At 35.8% G+C, this 17,753-nt stretch overlaps 1 protein-coding gene across 1 annotated transcript in view; it reads left to right on the top strand.

Annotated features, from left to right (window-relative positions):
* NCKAP5 (NCK-associated protein 5) overlaps window positions 1–17,753 on the top strand; it is an 846,875-nt gene that overhangs the window by 294,368 nt on the left and 534,754 nt on the right. Inside the window, exon 3 of the mRNA XM_011937715.1 lies at window positions 4,305–4,368. Coding sequence (XP_011793105.1) covers window positions 4,305–4,368 — 64 coding nt within the window. The remainder of the gene's footprint in view (window positions 1–4,304; window positions 4,369–17,753) is intronic.

The following is a 17,753-nucleotide window of genomic DNA, read 5'->3' as shown; positions in this document are numbered from 1 at the left end:
CACACCGGGGCCTATCATGGGGAGGGGGGAGGGGGGAGGGATTGCATTGGGAGTTATACCTGATATAAATGATGAATTGATGGGTGCTGACAAGTTGATGGGTGCAGCACACCAACATGGCACAAGTATACATATGTAACAAGCCTGCATGCGATGCACATGTACCCTAGAACTTAAAGTATAATAAAAAACAAATAAATAAATAAATAAATTTAAAATATCTCTGTAACCTGTTAAACTGTTTGTAGTATGTACTTAAAAACGTTTGTCCAAAGAGTCGTTGCTTATAGTGGCTTCTTATTTTGCCTTAATTTACCAAAGCTTCTCAGGAGGTGCCTCTCACGTCCAAGGCAATGAGTCATTTGATGCTGAATCTTTGGTTGGTAAATAATATATCCTTTATCTTTCTAGTAATGTATTATTATAATGTTTTAATAAAAATAACATGAGTCATTTGGTTTTAAAAAATACACATTTTGAGAAGTTTTTAAATCAAAGTAATACATGCATATACTTTGGAAATCAAATGCAATGATAACATCTATAAGATGTACACATTGCCTTCCCTACTCTACATCTTACTCCTCTGACACAGTCACTCCCCTTTCTTCTAGATCTGTCTTCTAAGTTTTGCATCCTTGTATCTAAATAATATGCTTGAACTTCTGTTTCTAGATCACTTTTAAACATTATGTATTACCTTTCTATTATGGAAGATAAGATTTTAGTGTTTCTGTACCACCTGTTTCTCTATGCTTCCCTTTCTCTAATTTTTTTCATTAAATAGTAAATTAATTTAGTTAATAATTACAATGATAAAGTAAATGTCATTCACAGCTGAGTCTAGTGGAAGCTTAGAATTGCATTTCTAGAATAACTTCGTTTTTTCTAGCATGAATAATTGCCACTTCCTACCATTGCCCTAGATTTTCATGTTCCAATTTCTTATTCTTAAGCTTTAAAATAAAACTCTACAACTCTTCTTAATACTTACAAACACATAGGTAATTTACTTTGATTCAACTTTGTTTTATTCTTGGAGTCATCCTCCTGAGGCTCTCCATCCTTTTGCTGCAATCCAGATTGGTTATTCTCTGGATTCCTACATAGCTGTTGTCCAGGAGTTTACCAAGAAAAGAAAAAAAAAAGAAAAAAATTCCAATTCTTTATTGGATTTCTTGTTTCTCGTTACCAAGTCTTGCTTTTTATTTGGTAGAGTTATAAATCTCAGTGAAAAAGAATTTATTATTTGATACAGATTTGTACAGTGTAATAATATTAAGTCTTTCAATCCATGAATGTGGTATATATTTCTTTTTTTTTTTTTGAGATGGAGTCTCGCTCTGTCGCCCAGGCTGGAGTGCAGTGGCGCTGTCTCGGCTCACTGCAAGCTCCGCCTCCCGGGTTCACGCCATTCTCCTGCCTCAGCCTCCCAAGTAGCTGGGACTACAGACGCCCGCCACCTCGCCCGGCTAGTTTTTTGTATTTTTTTTTTTTAGTGGAGACGGGGTTTCATCGTGTTAGCCAGGTGGTCTCGATCTCCTGACCTCGTGATCCGCCCGTCTCAGCCTCCCAAAGTGCTGGGATTACAGGCTTGAGCCACCGCGCCCGGCCGAATGTGGTATATATTTCTTTCTTTCTTTCTTTTTCTTTTTTTTTTGAGACAGAGTCTCACTCTGTCGCCCAGGCTGGAATGCAGTGATGCAATCTCCACTCAGTGCAAGCTCTGCCTCCCAGGTTCACACCATTCTTCTCAACCTCCCTAGTAGCTGGGACTGCAGGCACCCACCACCACACCCAGCTAATTTTTTTGTATTTTTAATAGAGACGGGGTTTCCCTTTGTTAGGCAGGATGGTCTCGATCTCCTGACCTCATGATCTACCCACCTTGGCCTCCCAAAGTGCTGAGATTACAGGCGTGAGCCACCGCGCCCGGCCAAATGTGATGTGTATTTCTATTAATCTCCTTTAATCTTTCTTAGCAGTGTTTTGTAATTTTTAGTATGGCAGTCTTGCAAATCTTTTGCTAAATGTCTTTCCTGAATGTTTTATTTTTTGACATTATCATAAATAGATGCTTTAGAATTTTATTTTCCAATTGTTTGTTGCTAGTATATAAAATACAATTAATTTCTGTTCATCGGCTTTTATCTCTGACTTTGCTAAGTTCACTCATAAGTTGTGTAGTAAATTTCATTGGATTTTCTACTTAGAAAATAATGTCATCTGTAGATAGAGACAGTTTTACCTCTTCCTTTTTGATATCCATGTGTTTTATTTCTTTTTCTTATCTTCTCAAACTGTATATGTGATTTGCTTCTATTTGCACTTTATATAAATAGGAAATAAAGTATATACGTTTTGTATTTGCTTCTGTTACTCAATCACATATTTGCGATATTCTGTACATTGTCATGATTAAGTATAGATTATTCCTTTTCAGTGTTGTATAGTATTCCAGCATGTAGCTATGCTAAAGTTGACATATCTGTTCTATTATTAATGGGTGTGTGCATTTTCAGTTTATAAGGTTACTAAAGTGCTACTGTGAACATTCTGGTACATGTCTTTTGGTGAACATATACTTATATTTCTGTTCACTTTAGACCTCAGACTGGAATTGCTTGTTCATAGAGTATGGAATATGTGAGTCTCCTGTTTTCTTTGACTTTATAAGTATTTGCCAGTGTTACCTCTAGACTACATTTTTAACAGTTTCTGGGGGAGAGAAGAGATAAACTCATGTGTTTAATTTTCATATTAAAACAGAAGTCACTCATATCCTTCTTTTTCAATTATTTGTTCCATTAATTCATTCTTTTTATTGAACTTCTTTGATCTGTTCATCAGGACTTGAGTCAGAGAACACACATGGGCTTTCTGCCTTGATTACTTGGCACATGGCTTCCATCACTTAGTGGCTCCTTCCTATCTACTCTGTTGCCCCTTCTTACAGGTGTACTCACAGGTCCTGCCACAGGCTCCCAAAACTTGTATACCTGGAATGTCTCCTAGTCTAGTCACGTCTGGAATGTCTCCTAGTCTAGTCTCCCTTCTTCTAGTCTGTGCCTTTAGGTATTTATTCAGAGAGAACTTTTTCTATTAAAAGGCTGCCCAGCTGCAGCCAGACAAAAGCACATGTCTTCTTGGTAGTCATAGGCACTTCAAAGATCCAGGCCCTCAGGAGAGAAGAAATTTTCACTTCTATTTTCCCCAGTGGAAAAATTTCTGGGGATTGAACTGCATCCTCTATGTTTGCATATAGTCAATCCTGTGCAAAGGGAAGACTAAGGGGCGAAATATCGCTCAAATAGTTTGTCATCTTGATAGTAGTATAGTAGTAGAAGAATATCAGGGGAAATCCTTACTAAAGCTAACATTTTAGGGACCAGAAGAGTTCACTTACCCCTATGACATCTATCAACTATTTTAAAGAACAATTGAAAAGCTGTGCAAAATGCAGGCATCTATCACTTTACAAAAGTATTCTTAAAATGTTGGCGAATATTGGATCTATTTTAAGTGAAACCAGAATTATAAGGGATCTAAAAATGAATCCCATTGTTAAATAAGGGGTACTAAAATAAATAATCTGATTTTTCAATCTACATTTTTATATTACCTACACACTGAAAAAGTGATAAGCAGGCTTTTTATTTAGACTTTGAAGTAAGGAAATCTAAAGTTTGATTCCAAAAAACTACTATATACCAGCTGAGGACTCAGTGTATTAGCCTTTTTGGACCTCAGTTTCTTCATCTATAAAATGGGCATAGTGAAATCACCCATGGGATTGTTGTCAGGCTCAAATGAGAACAGATGCAATGCCCAGCATGGTGCCTGTTATGTAGCAAGCATGCAAATGATTTTCTATTGTTATTTTTAAAATAGTAAGGAGTTATGTTTTGTTTGCTTCTTAATATTATTGGTGTGGAAAGCAACAAAAGAAATAAAAATAATTAAAATTGTATAAGCAAAGTTGATAGAGAAAAGACAACTAAAATATAGCCATGACAAATGTATTTATGAGTGATGTATGTTGATGAACTAAAACAAGGTATCTACTCAGCATTTAACATTTATTTGGCTATTGTAAAATCTATGGCAAAAAAGTCTTCCGTGACACTGAATGAAAACAATGCATTCATGACCAGTTTAAATATTTATAGAAAGTATAGTGGAGGAAGTGAGCTAAACCAAGGAAGGAGTTCCTCTAGAGACCTCAAAAGAATGTTTCACGGCCATGCCAGTGTCGCCTCTACTTTGAGAACGGTCAAACTAATCATGTGCTTTTGTTTCTCCAGGGAGAAGTTGGCAGTGGCCCGACTACAGCGAGAAGTTGCCCAAAGAACAAGTGAGGGGGCCGTGGTAAGTCCTGACTGCTGTCTCCTCATTCCACAACATCCAGAGGTCTCTGGCTTGAAAGCTGCTTTGCCTCATTAAGGATATCTAAGGAAAATATTTGCTTGCAGCAAACTTAATGATATTTTGGCCAAATGATATATTTATAATACAATTTGTACAGCTCTGCCATTTGCCATCAGAGTGAGAGATATTAAGTGAAAAAAAAAAAATGAGGCTTTCAATAAGATGTTCACATGTCCAAGGATTATAAGGCTTTGTTTTCTGAAGGTCAGACTTCCAGCAGTGAGCACAATGTCCACAAATGAGTAGCAGTTCAACATAATTCAGACCTCTCAGTTCTTTGGATTTAAAAAACAAACAACAGCCATCTTGGTGTTCTGAAAAAAGAACACCAAGATGTTTGCTAATGTAATTGTCTTTATTATTTTCCTTCTCTTCACTGTTTGCAATATATTTTTCCTTGTCCTTTTCAGCTTGTGCCATTTGGAAAACTGATGTTTCCTTGTGTTTTGAATTGTACTAAAAATCAATACAGTTATTTTGGTCCATAGCAACTTCATTTTACAGACTGTGTTTGCCGAAGTATCTGCCTCTGTGCCACTTATAACATCAGAGATGACTGTCTGGGGACCTGGGGAATGCATGTGTGGAGTAACTGCTGTTGCTACTTCTGAAACAAAAATACAACACTAGATTTATTTTTTCCCCCACTTATGGCAAAACAATGGAATGTATGCAAGTTTTCAGTAAAAGAATTAGATAAGTAGCACATTTTTATACCCTAAAGGCTGCTTCCATTTGATTTTATGAGAGTTAATTGACAGGCCATCCACTGAAAAGGGTTAGACATTTGCAAAAATGTGCTGGCCTTATACTTCTGTCAACAGGGAAATCAAAGGGCTAGAGTAAGAGGCCAAATGTTGAGTGGGGTCTGGAAGGCACAGTGGCCCATGAACATGCTAAAATACTTAGGAAGGTGATCACAGTGTTTATTTTGCTAGGGATCTTAATGCAGAAAGAATCTTGAATGTTCAAATGATATGAAGAAACATTGACACTGGGTGTGGTGGCTCATGCCTGTAATCTCAGCACTTTGGGAGGCCGAGGTGGGCAGATCACCTGAGGTCAGGAGTTCGAGACCAGCCTGGCCAACATCATGATACACTGTCTCTACTAAAAATACAAAAATTAACTGGGTGTACTGGTGGGCATCTATAATCCCAGCTACTCAGGAAGCTGAGTTTTGAGAATTGTTTGAACCTGGGAGGTGGAGGTTGCAACGAGCCGAGATTGTGCCATTGCACTCCAAAGACCCTATCTGCAAAAATAAAAAATAAATAAGAAAACATTCACCTGCATCTTTGAGCAATGAAATGGAAACACGATGGAGAAAATAAAGGCCTAGTTGGATAGTGGACTGAGCATTTCCAATCTGAACTTCTCACTGCATTTCAAAATGTTGGCGTGCTAGGTCATTCTGTAATGTTTCAGTCTTTTGTTTAGGACTAGCTCCTGCCCACCACTTCGTCAGCGGTGTTCTAGTTGAAGATGAGGAAGTAATTTAACTTTCGTAGGTCAGTTTCCTCACCTTTAAAATGGGGAGGTGGGAATTTTGTGATTCTTTTAATTTAGTGGATCATGATTTTAAGCATTTGCTCGTGTGAAGTTTTCATGATATTTTCATGATATGAATCTCTGGTAATAACTAAATGTTATTTAAGCTCGTAGGAAGAACAGGCCTTGAAAGAATGAACTTTTATTCTTTTTCACTCTGACATTGAATGTACTTGAGTTAAAATGATCTCAGACAGCTGTCTAGTCTTTTACAAAGACAAAAACCCCTTTTTAAAACATTATAGAAGTTCAGTGTAGAAAATATACAGAAAACACGGGCACAAGGACGACCCCAGTTGCTCAAAAAATGACTTTGGAAAAGTTGTGAATGTTTCATTATTCTAATTTTAATTATGGTAATGAAAAATCACATGTTTGTCTTGATTGCTTTGGCAATGTTTATAAAAAACCATTTATTATGTGCCCAGCACTATTCTAGGCACTGGAGAAACAGTGAACACAGGCAAAATCTGACAGCTTACAGTCTAGTGGTTGGGGAGACAGATATTCAATGTAATTAAAATATTAGGACATAGAAGCAGCTATGAGAAAATAAAAGAGCAGGGTAGGGGAGATTGGTAGTTATAGGGGTTCACCATTTAAAATAGAACATGCACAGTATTGGGAGGCCATTGCGGGAGGATCATTTGAGCTCAGGAGTTTGAGGCCAGCCTGGGCAACATAGTAAAACCCTGCTCTACAGAAATACAAAACAGTAGCCATGTGTGGTGGTGCATGCTGTGATCCCATCTCCTTGGGAGGCTGATGCAAGAGGAGCATTTGAACCCAGGAGACAGAGGTTGCAGTGAGCCGTGATCATACTACTGTATTCTAGCCTGGGCGACAGAGCAAAACCCTGTCTCTAAATAAATAAATAAATAAATTAGAACATGCATAGCAGAAAATCACTGAAAAGTTAATATCTGAGCAAAACCTGAAGGAGGTGAAGGAGTTTTTACCATGAGGATGTCTGGGGGAGGGGCATTCTAGCAGGGATATCAGCAAATGCAAAGGCCTGGAGTGCCAGGGGAACTGCATGCTGGCAGGGCTGGCTTGAAAGGAGTGAGAGGAGAAGGTGAGGAGTAAAAGAGAAAGCAAAAAGTGATGGGGGTGGGGGGTAGGGAGAGTAGGGGGAATGGGTGCACCCTCAAGGTCTCAATGGATCCCTGACTCATGCTTTGAGAGATGGGAACCATTGGAAGGCTTCTAACAAGACCTAAGTATTAAGTGATTGAACTTAATACTATTCATATTCTTACCATCTCCCTTCCCATTCCATGATTTGTCACATTTCAATTCCTTGGAGACACCATAAGCCCTGACTTTCATTAATTTCTTTATTTTAGCTTTTCTCCCTCTTTCTCAGTGACTTTTTCTCCCTGTTCCTTTACATAGTCAAACTCCTCTGAGTTTTCTATTTAATTATATGCTTCAGCTTTTCCGCTCGTAGAGTTCATTTATTTCTGAAGTCCTGATTCTTTCAGTATCTGACAGCTCCTAAAAAATCAGGCTGTTCTATTAATCCTGTAAATTTAATTATTGCTGTTACAAGGTTTGTTTCACAGAACTCTTGTTACGTCTATAGCAGAAATGGAAAACAGTTCATCACAATAGATCACCATATGTATTTAGAGACTACTGTTTATAGTTTTTTTATGTTTTTATTTACATGAAAGGAAAAATGGTATAGAAGAAATTATATAAGCAGTCTTTACAGAAAAGCTATGTAATTAAATTGAGGCTGATATTTATTTTTAAAGTCATCAACAAACCTGTTATAATCAAAATCTTCAATACAAACCATACCCTCTTTAAAATTTGGTTTTATGCAATACATCTCTACACTTACAAGTTTTAAGATAGTCACAAGGCAGCATTTTGAGAGATTTATTTTACATTATATTATATTATATTATATTATATTATTTATTTTTGAGATGGAGTTTTGCTCTTGTCGCTGAGGCTATATAGTACAGTGGCATGGTCTTGGCTGACTGCAACCTCTGCCTCCTTGGTGAAGCGATGCTCTTGCCTCAGCCTCCAAAGGAGCTGGGATTATAAGCACTCACCACCACGCCCAGCTAATTTTTGTATTTTTAGTAGAGATGGGGTTTCACCATGTTGGCCAGGCTGGTCTCGAACTCCTGACCTCAGGTAATCCCACCTTGACCTCCCAAAGTGCTGGGATTACAGGTGTAAGCCACCATACCTGACTGAGATTTCTTTTATTTTTTAATAAGCTTTTAATTTTGAAATAATTTTAGATTTACAGAAAAATTACACACCTGCCTACCCTTTACCCTGTTTCTCCTAATGTTAAACATCTTACATAATTATGGTGTAATTGTCAAAACTAAGAGATTAGCATTGGTATACTACTATTAATTAAACTTGAGACTTTATTAGAGCAGTTTTTCTAGCAATGCTCCTTTTCTGATCTAGGATCCAGTACAGGGTACCACATTGCATTTTCTTCTAAAAAGAAGATGACTTTTTAGTCATCTAATTGAGTACATATGTAGAAGTAATGCGAGCTTGAAAGTGAGACCAGCCTGGATCCAAAGTCCATCCCTACTAGTAGTTACCTAAGTACTGTTAATTTGGACATGTTACTTCACTGTGTTTGTTTGTTTGTTTGTTTAATCAATTTTGCTTTTTTGTTCTGTTAACTCAGATCTTTATTTTTGGAAACTTTCTTCAGCACACTAGATGTTTTATATTTGTTGTCTTTGTTCTTAGTTTCCTCTTCCAGGAAATAAATGCCACCACTGTTTTTCATACTGACTGTTCAGTATTTTTTACAAACTCTCTGAGATTAGGTTTCTGTTCATTCTGGGAGGTTGTTTCAGCTTGTGCTGAAGTATCACTGGCTCAGTTTACTGAGAGGCCTCTTCTGTCCTTAACACTTCAGTGTTGTCTTAAATATTGGTATGTATAAAAATGGTCCATCCTACCCCAACAGTATGAAGGTGTTCATTCTCATTATCTCCTATAACTTTTATAGTTTTTTTAAATGTAAATTTTTGAAAATTTCAGTTGGAATTAATTTGGCATGAAGTAGAGATCAGAGAGAAATGTTTCCCCAAATTAATAGCTGATTTTTCAACATCATTTAATGAACAGTACAGCTTTTATTACTACCCTTACCATATTACAAATGCTCATATCAACCTATGTCAATTACTTGACTGCTTATACGTTTCCATTGAAAGTTCTGTTACACAAACTAGTCCTGAAAATAGAAAATGAGATCCTTAACTCACTTTTAAAAAATAAACACTTTTTATTATAGAAAAATTGCAAATATAGTCTAGAGTGTTTACGTGTATCTTGTACCCAATTTTCTCTATTATGAATACTTTACATTAACATGGTACACTTGTCACAGCTGATGAACTAATATTGATACACTATTAATGAAGTGTATGCTTTATCCAGATTTCTGTGGTTTTAACTAATGTCCTTTTTCTGCTCCAGGATCCAATCCAAGAAACACATTACATTTACTTATCATACTCCTAAAGCTTCTCTTGGTTTTGACAGTTTCTCAGGCTTTCCTTGTTTTTGATAACTTGGTAGATTTAAGAAGTACTGGTTAGGTTTTTGTGGCATTTGTCTCATTGGGATTTGTCTGATGTTTTTCTAACAGTTAGATTTGGGTGTATTTTTGGGAAGTAAACCATGAGATAAGTAGCCATTTTTTATCACACCATATCAAAAGTATGTATTATCAACATGACTTGTCTCTGACTTTTTGTTTTGAGATAGGGTCTCGCTCTGTTGCCCAGGCTGGAGTGCATTGGTGCAATGTCAGCTCTCTGCAGCCTCTCCTCCCAGGCTCAAGAGTTTCTACTACCTCAGCCTCCTGGGTAACTGGGACTACAGGTGCATGCCACCATGCCCAGATAAGTTTTGTAATTTTTGTACAGACAGGATCTCACCACATTGTCCAGGCTGGTCTCCAATGCCGGGGCTCAAGTGATCCACCTGCCTTGGCCTCTTAAAGAGTGGGATTACAGGCGTGAGCCACTGCGCCTGGCCCAGCTTGTCACTGGTGAGATGAATCTTGATCATTTGGCTGAAGTAGTGTTTGCCAGATTTCTCCACTGTAAAGTTACCCTTTGCCTTCCCACCACCCTTTCTCTCCTGTACTCTTTGGGAGGAAGTCACTAGGTGTAGCACATACTTTTGGACGTGGGAAATATGCTCCACCTCCTTGAGGGTGGAATATCTACAGAAATTATTTTGAATTCTTCTGCATGAGACATTTGTCTCTTCTTTCTTATTATTTACTCAATCATTTATTTATATGACTGCATTGATATTTATTTTATACTTTGCATTGTAAAGCAGTACTACTTTATTTTTGGCTCTAATTATCCTAGCTTTTGGTTTCTCTGAAATGCTCAACTTGTTTTTTTCTGTTGTTGTTGTTGTTGTTGTCATGATTCCTTTTCCTTTTATTTTTTTTTTCTTAGCACTTTTTCTTTCTTTCTGGCACTGTAAGATGCTCCAGGCTTATCTTGGGTATTTCTTACGCCTGTCTTAGAATCAGCAATTTTTCCAAGGTCACCTGGTTCCTGTTAATGGACAGAGGTACTTGAAACCAAGATCTGGGTGCTGTGTACCAGCCCACATTCATAAGGCTTATTTAAAATGGTATTTATTCCAGGAATGCAATGACACACAGGGGCTTTCTAACAATGACTGCCTAACATTGGAAAAATCATTAATATAATTGACAGTAGTAATAGAAGGTTAAAGGAGAAGAAAAAGCTCAATACACATAGTATAAAATATTTGATAAAATCTAATACTAGTTTATAATTTTAAAAAAGGAAATTTCCTTAAATTGATAAAGGATGTCTCCACTAAGAATCTTTAGTAAACATTGTACTTAATGATGAAACGTTAGAAATGTTCCTTTTAAAAACCATAACCAGACTAGAATGACTTCTGTCACTGCCTCATTTTATTGTTGTACTTCTGGTCCTAGCTACTGAAGTAACAAAATTAGTATAAGAGCTGGGCAAAAAGCATACTTTAAATTATTTACAAGTAATGATTTCTAAGTAGAAAATCCAAAGGAATCTTTAGTCAAAATTTAGAAGATTGCTGTATATAAAATGAATTAATAGAATTCCTACATATCAATCATCGGCCCTTAGAAAATATAGTTTTAAGCTATAATATTTAAAATAGTAAAAAAGGCATATAGGAATAAATTAAAGAAGAAATGTATGAGATATTGATGGAGAAAATTATTAATGGATATAAAAAGAGATATATGTATGGCATATTCATGGAAAGGAAGATGGAATACCATAAAGATATCACCTTACCCCCAAATGATTTATGCTTTCAGTTTAATCTTAATGAGAATCCCAAGAAGGTTTTCACAGCATTTGGCAAGCTAATACAAATATTACTATGAAAATATACAAGTTTAAATACATATGACATGATTTTAAAAAAAGATAATGGGAGGATTTGGTGTCCCCTACACTTGAATATTTGTTTTGAAGATAAAGCAAATTAGCGTGATGTCGGGACAAAGATATTCAAATAAGCTGGAGAACAGAATGAAAAGCCTTGAAGTAGACCCACACATATATAGGAATATATAATGGAAGTAGAATTACAATTTAGTGAGAATAAAATGGACAATTTTAAAAGGCTGCTGTGACCATTTTTATCTATCTATCTATCTATCTATCTATCTATCTATCTATCTATCTATCTATCTATCTATCTAAGTTCAGAGTCTAGCTATGTCACCCAGACTAGAGTGCAGTGGCACAACCTGGCTCATTGCAACTTCTGCCTGCTGGGCTCAAGCTTCCCATCTGCCTCACCCTCCCAAGTAGCTGGTACTAAAGTCACACAACACCATGCCTGGCTATTTTTTTTTTTTTTTTGTAGAGATAAGGTTTATCATGTTGCCCAGGCTGGTCTAGAACTACTTGGCTCAAGGGTTCCACCTGCCTTGACTCAAGGGATCCATCTGCCTCAGCCTCTCAAAGTGGTAGAATTCCAGGTATGAGCCACCACGCCTGGCTTGCTGTGACAATTTATATAGTAAATGATACCATTTCATTGCTACCAAATACCATGGGCAAAAGTACATTTTGGATAAATAAAAGACTTATAAAAGTAAAATGTGCAAAGCTAGCTGGTAGGAAAGTATCATGACCAATAAATTTTGAAATTTCTCTTTCAGAAAAATGCACATTGTAAATCAAAACATCACTGGGTTAGCACCCCACGCCCATTTATTTGGGAAAACTTTAGAAGTCTGAAAACGTCAGTAGGCAAGATATATGTAGAAATGGAAATTCTAGTGGGAGTTTTAATTTCTGTTACCCAGTAAAGTTGAAGCCAAAACACAACTTGTGACCCAGCAATTCCACTTATGTGTTTCTGTCCTAGAAAATCACTAACTGTATATATGCAAAAAGTGGCTCATATAAATATTTACTCTTTAGCACAGTTTCTAAAAATGAAAGAGTCAAAACAATTTCAAGGCCCCTCATGAGGACAAATGAATAAACTGATTTCTTCAAACAGTGAAATAATATCCAGCAGTTAAAATGAAGTCGATCTGTGTGTGTGAACATGGCAGATGTCAAAAACAACATAAAAAAATCTAACATATATGGAAATAACACGTACCAAATTTGGATACCTCTGATGAGGGGGGAGTCTTCAGTTATATCCATTTATTTAATGTTTTGATGAAGCAGATATCCTAAAAATGTTTAAAAACTGTGAAATCTGAATGGTGTTAACTGATGTCTCATTTTATGAGTATTTAAACTATTTTATCAGTATCAATCTGATAGTGAATTTAAATAAAAATGCTGAAATTAAAAATAAAACCATAATACCATCAGAAAAGAAGACATGAGAAAATAGAAAAAAATATTAGCTTTCCCAGGGGAAATTTTAGAGAATATGTTTTTTCATTTTTATGATCTGGGTATAGTGAAGGCATGTCTAAGCATGACACTAGGGTCATAAACTGTGAAGGTAAAAGATAGAGAATAGACATTGTAAAAAGCAATAACTTCTGTTGAGCAAAAGGTTACATAAAACCAAGTTAATAAATTAAACACCCTCTTTTTTATTCCAACAGATAAAACAGTTGTAAAGAGATAAAATTTTAGGAATTTGCAGAAAAATCTTCAGAATAATGCTGTGGATTTTATAGTGGATTTAGTCCAACTTTAAACTATCTTTGAAAAGTTGGAACAGTTTGAAACCTTTAGATTTTCCTAAGATTCTTTCAAGGAAAAATACTATTCCCAAAGATCGTATTCTTTCTGTATAGCACTCTCCCCTCCAGGTAACCCCTGCTGACTCCAGGACTGCCCACACTCAGATTTAGGTAAATTCCTCCCTTCTTTTATTCCAAGTCAGATACTGGAGGCAGAGATAGTATTCTGCCAGGAAACATGGAGATTTTATCCTGGTTTGTTCTGTTTTCAAACAAGGCAAGACTTTAGAAGACAACTTTCTTAAGCACAGAATCTCCTAGTTCCTCTGGTGGCTGGGATGGCCTTCTATGTCTCTGTGTTGTTTTTGAAATGAGACAGAGAAGTGTAGGACACCATGAAGCGTGATACTTTCTTTCCATTGTACTTTAAGAAATTGTCGTAAAACTTACATGTGGTGAAATGCATGTCTTCATTGTCTAATTTGATGAGTTTAGATCGACTTGTGAAACAACACCCTGCTCCAGGTATAGAATATTTTTATCACCACAATAAATTCTCTTTTAACTCTTGTCAGCCACACACCCACCCCTGCAGAAACAATCATTGATATACTTTATGTAATGTATGTATCGGTCTTGCCTGTTTTCGAACTTCATGTAAATGTTTACAGTGTGTACTCTTTTGTGTCTGGCTTCTTTGCTTCAACCTAATGTTTTTGAGGTTCATCTATATTTTGTGTGTCTTGGTACAGTAGTCAGTCCTCTTTTATCTAAGGCTTCAGTAGCTGCCATTTCTGTTTTCTGTGGCTAGCTGTAGTCTGAAAATATTAAGTAGAACATCCCGGAAGTAAATCATAAGTTATAAATTGCGTGCCCTGCTGAGTAACATGATGAAATCAAATGGCATCTTGTGGGGTCTGACGATGTGAGTCATTCTTATGTCCAGCAGATTCACGCTGTAGACGCCACTGCCTGTTAGTCACTTAGTAGCCAGCTCGGTTATCAGATCAACTATCGTGGTATCTCAGTGCTTGTTTCCAAGGAACACCTATTTTACTTTTTACTCTAGGATATTGTTATAATGATTCTATTTTATTATTGTTGTTAATCTCTCACTGTGCACAATTTAGAAACTAAACTTTATCATAAGTACATGTATATTATAAGAAAAAATAGTATATATAAATAGGGTTTGGTACTACACATGGTTTCAGGGTCCTGGAACATATTCCCTGTGGATAAGCTGGGACAACTGTATCTTGGGTTTTAAAAAATAGCTGGCCGGGCACTGTGGCTCACAGCTGTAATCCCAGCACTTTGGGAGGCCGAGGCCGGTGGATCACGAGGTCAGGAGATGGAGACCATCCTGGCTAACACGGTGAAACCCCGTCTCTACTAAAAATACAAAAAAATTAGCCAGGCGTGGTGGTGGGCGCCTGTAGTCCCTGCTACTCAGGAAGCTGAGGCAGGAGAATGGCGTGAACCCGGGAGGCGGAGCTTGCAGTGAGCCGAGATAGCGCCACCGCACTCCAGCCTGGGCGACAGAGCGAGACTCCCTCTCAAACAACAACAACAACAACAACAACAAACAAATTAAAAATAGCCAAGTGGTATGTTCCTTTGTGAATACACTACAATTTGTTTATCCACATTACTTTTGACAGATATTTGGGCTGTTTGCAGTGTGGCATATTATGAATAAGACTGCTATGAAATTCTTGTGCATTGTTTTTTTAAACATATCAGTCTATTATGAGAAATGATTTGCAAATATGTTCTCCCATTCTGTAGGTATTCTTTTAGCTTTCTTGATAGTGTCCTTTAAAACATGAATGTTTTGAATTTTGAAGAATTCCAATTTAGTTTTTCTTTTGTTGCTTTTACTTCTAGTATCATATCTAAGAAAGAAGTCTTTAATCCAGAGTCATAAAGGATTTTCCTGTAAGAGTTTTGTAGTTTTAGCCCTTCTTTACATTGAAGTCTGTGGTCTCTTTTGAATTATTTTTCTGTGTGTGGCTTGAGGAAGGGGTCCAACCTCATTCTTTTGCATGTGGCTATCTAATTGTCCTAGCACCATTTGTTGAAAAGAATATTTTTTCTTTATTTAATTGCTTTGGTGCTCTTTTTGAAAATCAATTGACGTGAACGTGAAGGTTTGTTTCTGAATTTTGAATTCTATTACATTGATCTATTAGTCTATCTGTGTGCCAGTAACAAACTGTTTAAGTTTCTTTAGTAATCAAGTAACACAAGTACTACTATGTAGTAAGTTTTAGAATTGAGGAAATTGAAAAGTGTGTGTTCTCTTTTTCCTTTCTTTAAAGATTTTTTGCTATTCTAAGCCCTTTGCATTTGCATTTCCATATCAGTTTTAGCGTCAGCTTGTTCATTTCTGCAAAAAAAAAAAAAAAAAAAAGAAAAGAAAAGAAAAGAAAAAGCCAACTGCCATTTGATAGGAAATGCATTGAATGGGTCAAATTAGTTCTACTGGGTCTTGGGTTTCCATATGAATGAAATCTGGACTATATGCTTTTTTTGTGTCTTAATTCTTCCACACAGCATAACGTTGTTGAAATTCATTCATGTCATTACATAAATTAGTAAGTAGTTCCTTCCTTTAGTTGCTGATTAGCAGTTCATTGTATAAATATACACACTTTTATTATACATTTGGGTGGTTTCCAATTTTGGGCTGGTATGAATTAAGTTACTATGAACATTCATGTGCAAGTCATTATTATGGGCATATATTTTTATTTCTCTTTGATGAATACCTAGGAGTGAAATTGCTAGTATTATGGTATATGTTTAACTTTAAAATAATGAACCATTCTGTTTCTCAAAGTAGCTGTTCCACTTTAGATTTCCACTAGAAATACATGAGAGATTTGGTTGATTGATATTCTTGTTAACATTTGAAATAGTTTTATTTTTAGCCAATGTAATTGGTATGTATTTATATCTCATACGTTAATTTGCATTACCTTGATGATAAAAGATGTTGAGTACTTTTCATATACTCATTGTCCATTTATGTATTTGTTAAATTCTTTTGCCTATTTGAGGGAGGTGACTGGTTTTTAAAGAAATCATTGAGTTGTATGATTTCGTTACGTATTTTGAATATAAGTCTTTTGTCAAAATATGTGTTGCAATTTTTCCCCCCTTCTTTGGTTAGCATATTTATTTTAAATAATGGTGTCTTTAGATGAGCAGAAGCAGTCTAGTATTGAAATTCTATTTATTTTTCTAGTTTATGCTTTCTGTATTCTAAGAACATTTGCCTACCCTATGTTTACAAAAAAATGTTGTTTTGTCTTTTCTTCTACAAGTTTTATAGTTTTAGATTTTATGTTTTAGGTCCATGATCTGTTGGGGCTTAATTTTTATCTCTGATGTGTGTTTAGGGGTAAAGTTGTATTTTTTAAAATGTAGATATCCACATTTGTATCATTTTTTGAAATGAATTTACCTCCTTTACTGAATTTCTTGGTGCCTTTGTTGAAAACCCTTTGCCTCTATTTGTGCAAGTCAATACCTGGACTCTAACTTCTCTGAGAATATTTCTATCTATTTGTTTGTGCTTTGCAAATACCATACTATTTGCTTATGTTGATTGTGTAATAAGATTTTTAAAAAGAACTTTGTTCTTTTCCAAGATATTTTTGCTGTTCTAGGTCCTTAATTTCCATGTCAGTATTGGAATCAGCTTGTCAATTTCCTCACACTATCTCCAGTGACTTTTTAATAACAGCATTGAGTCTCTATATCAATGTGGGCAGAATTGATATCCTAAAATATTGAATCTTTTAATCCACAAATATGATGTAAATCTCTTTTCATTTAGGTCTTTCTTAGTATCTCTCAGCAATATTTGTTGTTGGCATAGAGCTCCTGAACCCTCAATATTTTTTACTTTTTGATGACAGTGAAACAAAATTTATTACAAGTTTTATTTTCTAAATGCTTGTTGGTAGTTTCTTCCTTTCAGAACTTCAAAAATGTTCCACTTCCTTCCGGTTTCCATGATTTCTAAAGAGAAACCTACAGTCATTAGAATTATTCTTCCCCAGTTTCTTTCTCTGGCAATTTTCAATATTATTCTTATTTTTTCTTTAATTTTCTGCAGTGTGGTTATGATGTACTTGGGCATAGATTTCTTTGAAATTATCCTGTTTGGGGTTCACTGAGTTTCTTGAATCAGCAAATTTGTCTTTCACCATTATTTCTTCAAATGCATACATATTTGCACCACACTTTTTCTCCTGTCTTTCTGAGGCTGTTGATATAAATGCTTTAACTTTTATTATTGCCCTTCATTTTTGTTCTCTTTTGAACATACTGGGCAATATCTATCGATATATTTCCACATTAATTGATTCTTGGTCATCTCCATTCTGGTATTGTCAATCCAATGAATATTTTATTTTGCTTTCTCTAATTTTTCAGTTTTAACATTTTTCTTTGTATCCTCTGTTTCTTTGCTGAGACATTCTATCTTTCCACTTTTTCAAGAGTTTGCTCTTGGTTTTTTTTTTTTTTTTTTTTTTTTTTTTTT

Source organism: Colobus angolensis, unplaced genomic scaffold, assembly GCF_000951035.1.
Source record: "Colobus angolensis palliatus isolate OR3802 unplaced genomic scaffold, Cang.pa_1.0 Scaffold168, whole genome shotgun sequence".
Classification (NCBI taxonomy): Eukaryota; Metazoa; Chordata; class Mammalia; order Primates; family Cercopithecidae; genus Colobus; species Colobus angolensis.
This window is presented reverse-complemented; position numbering and strand designations above follow the sequence as displayed.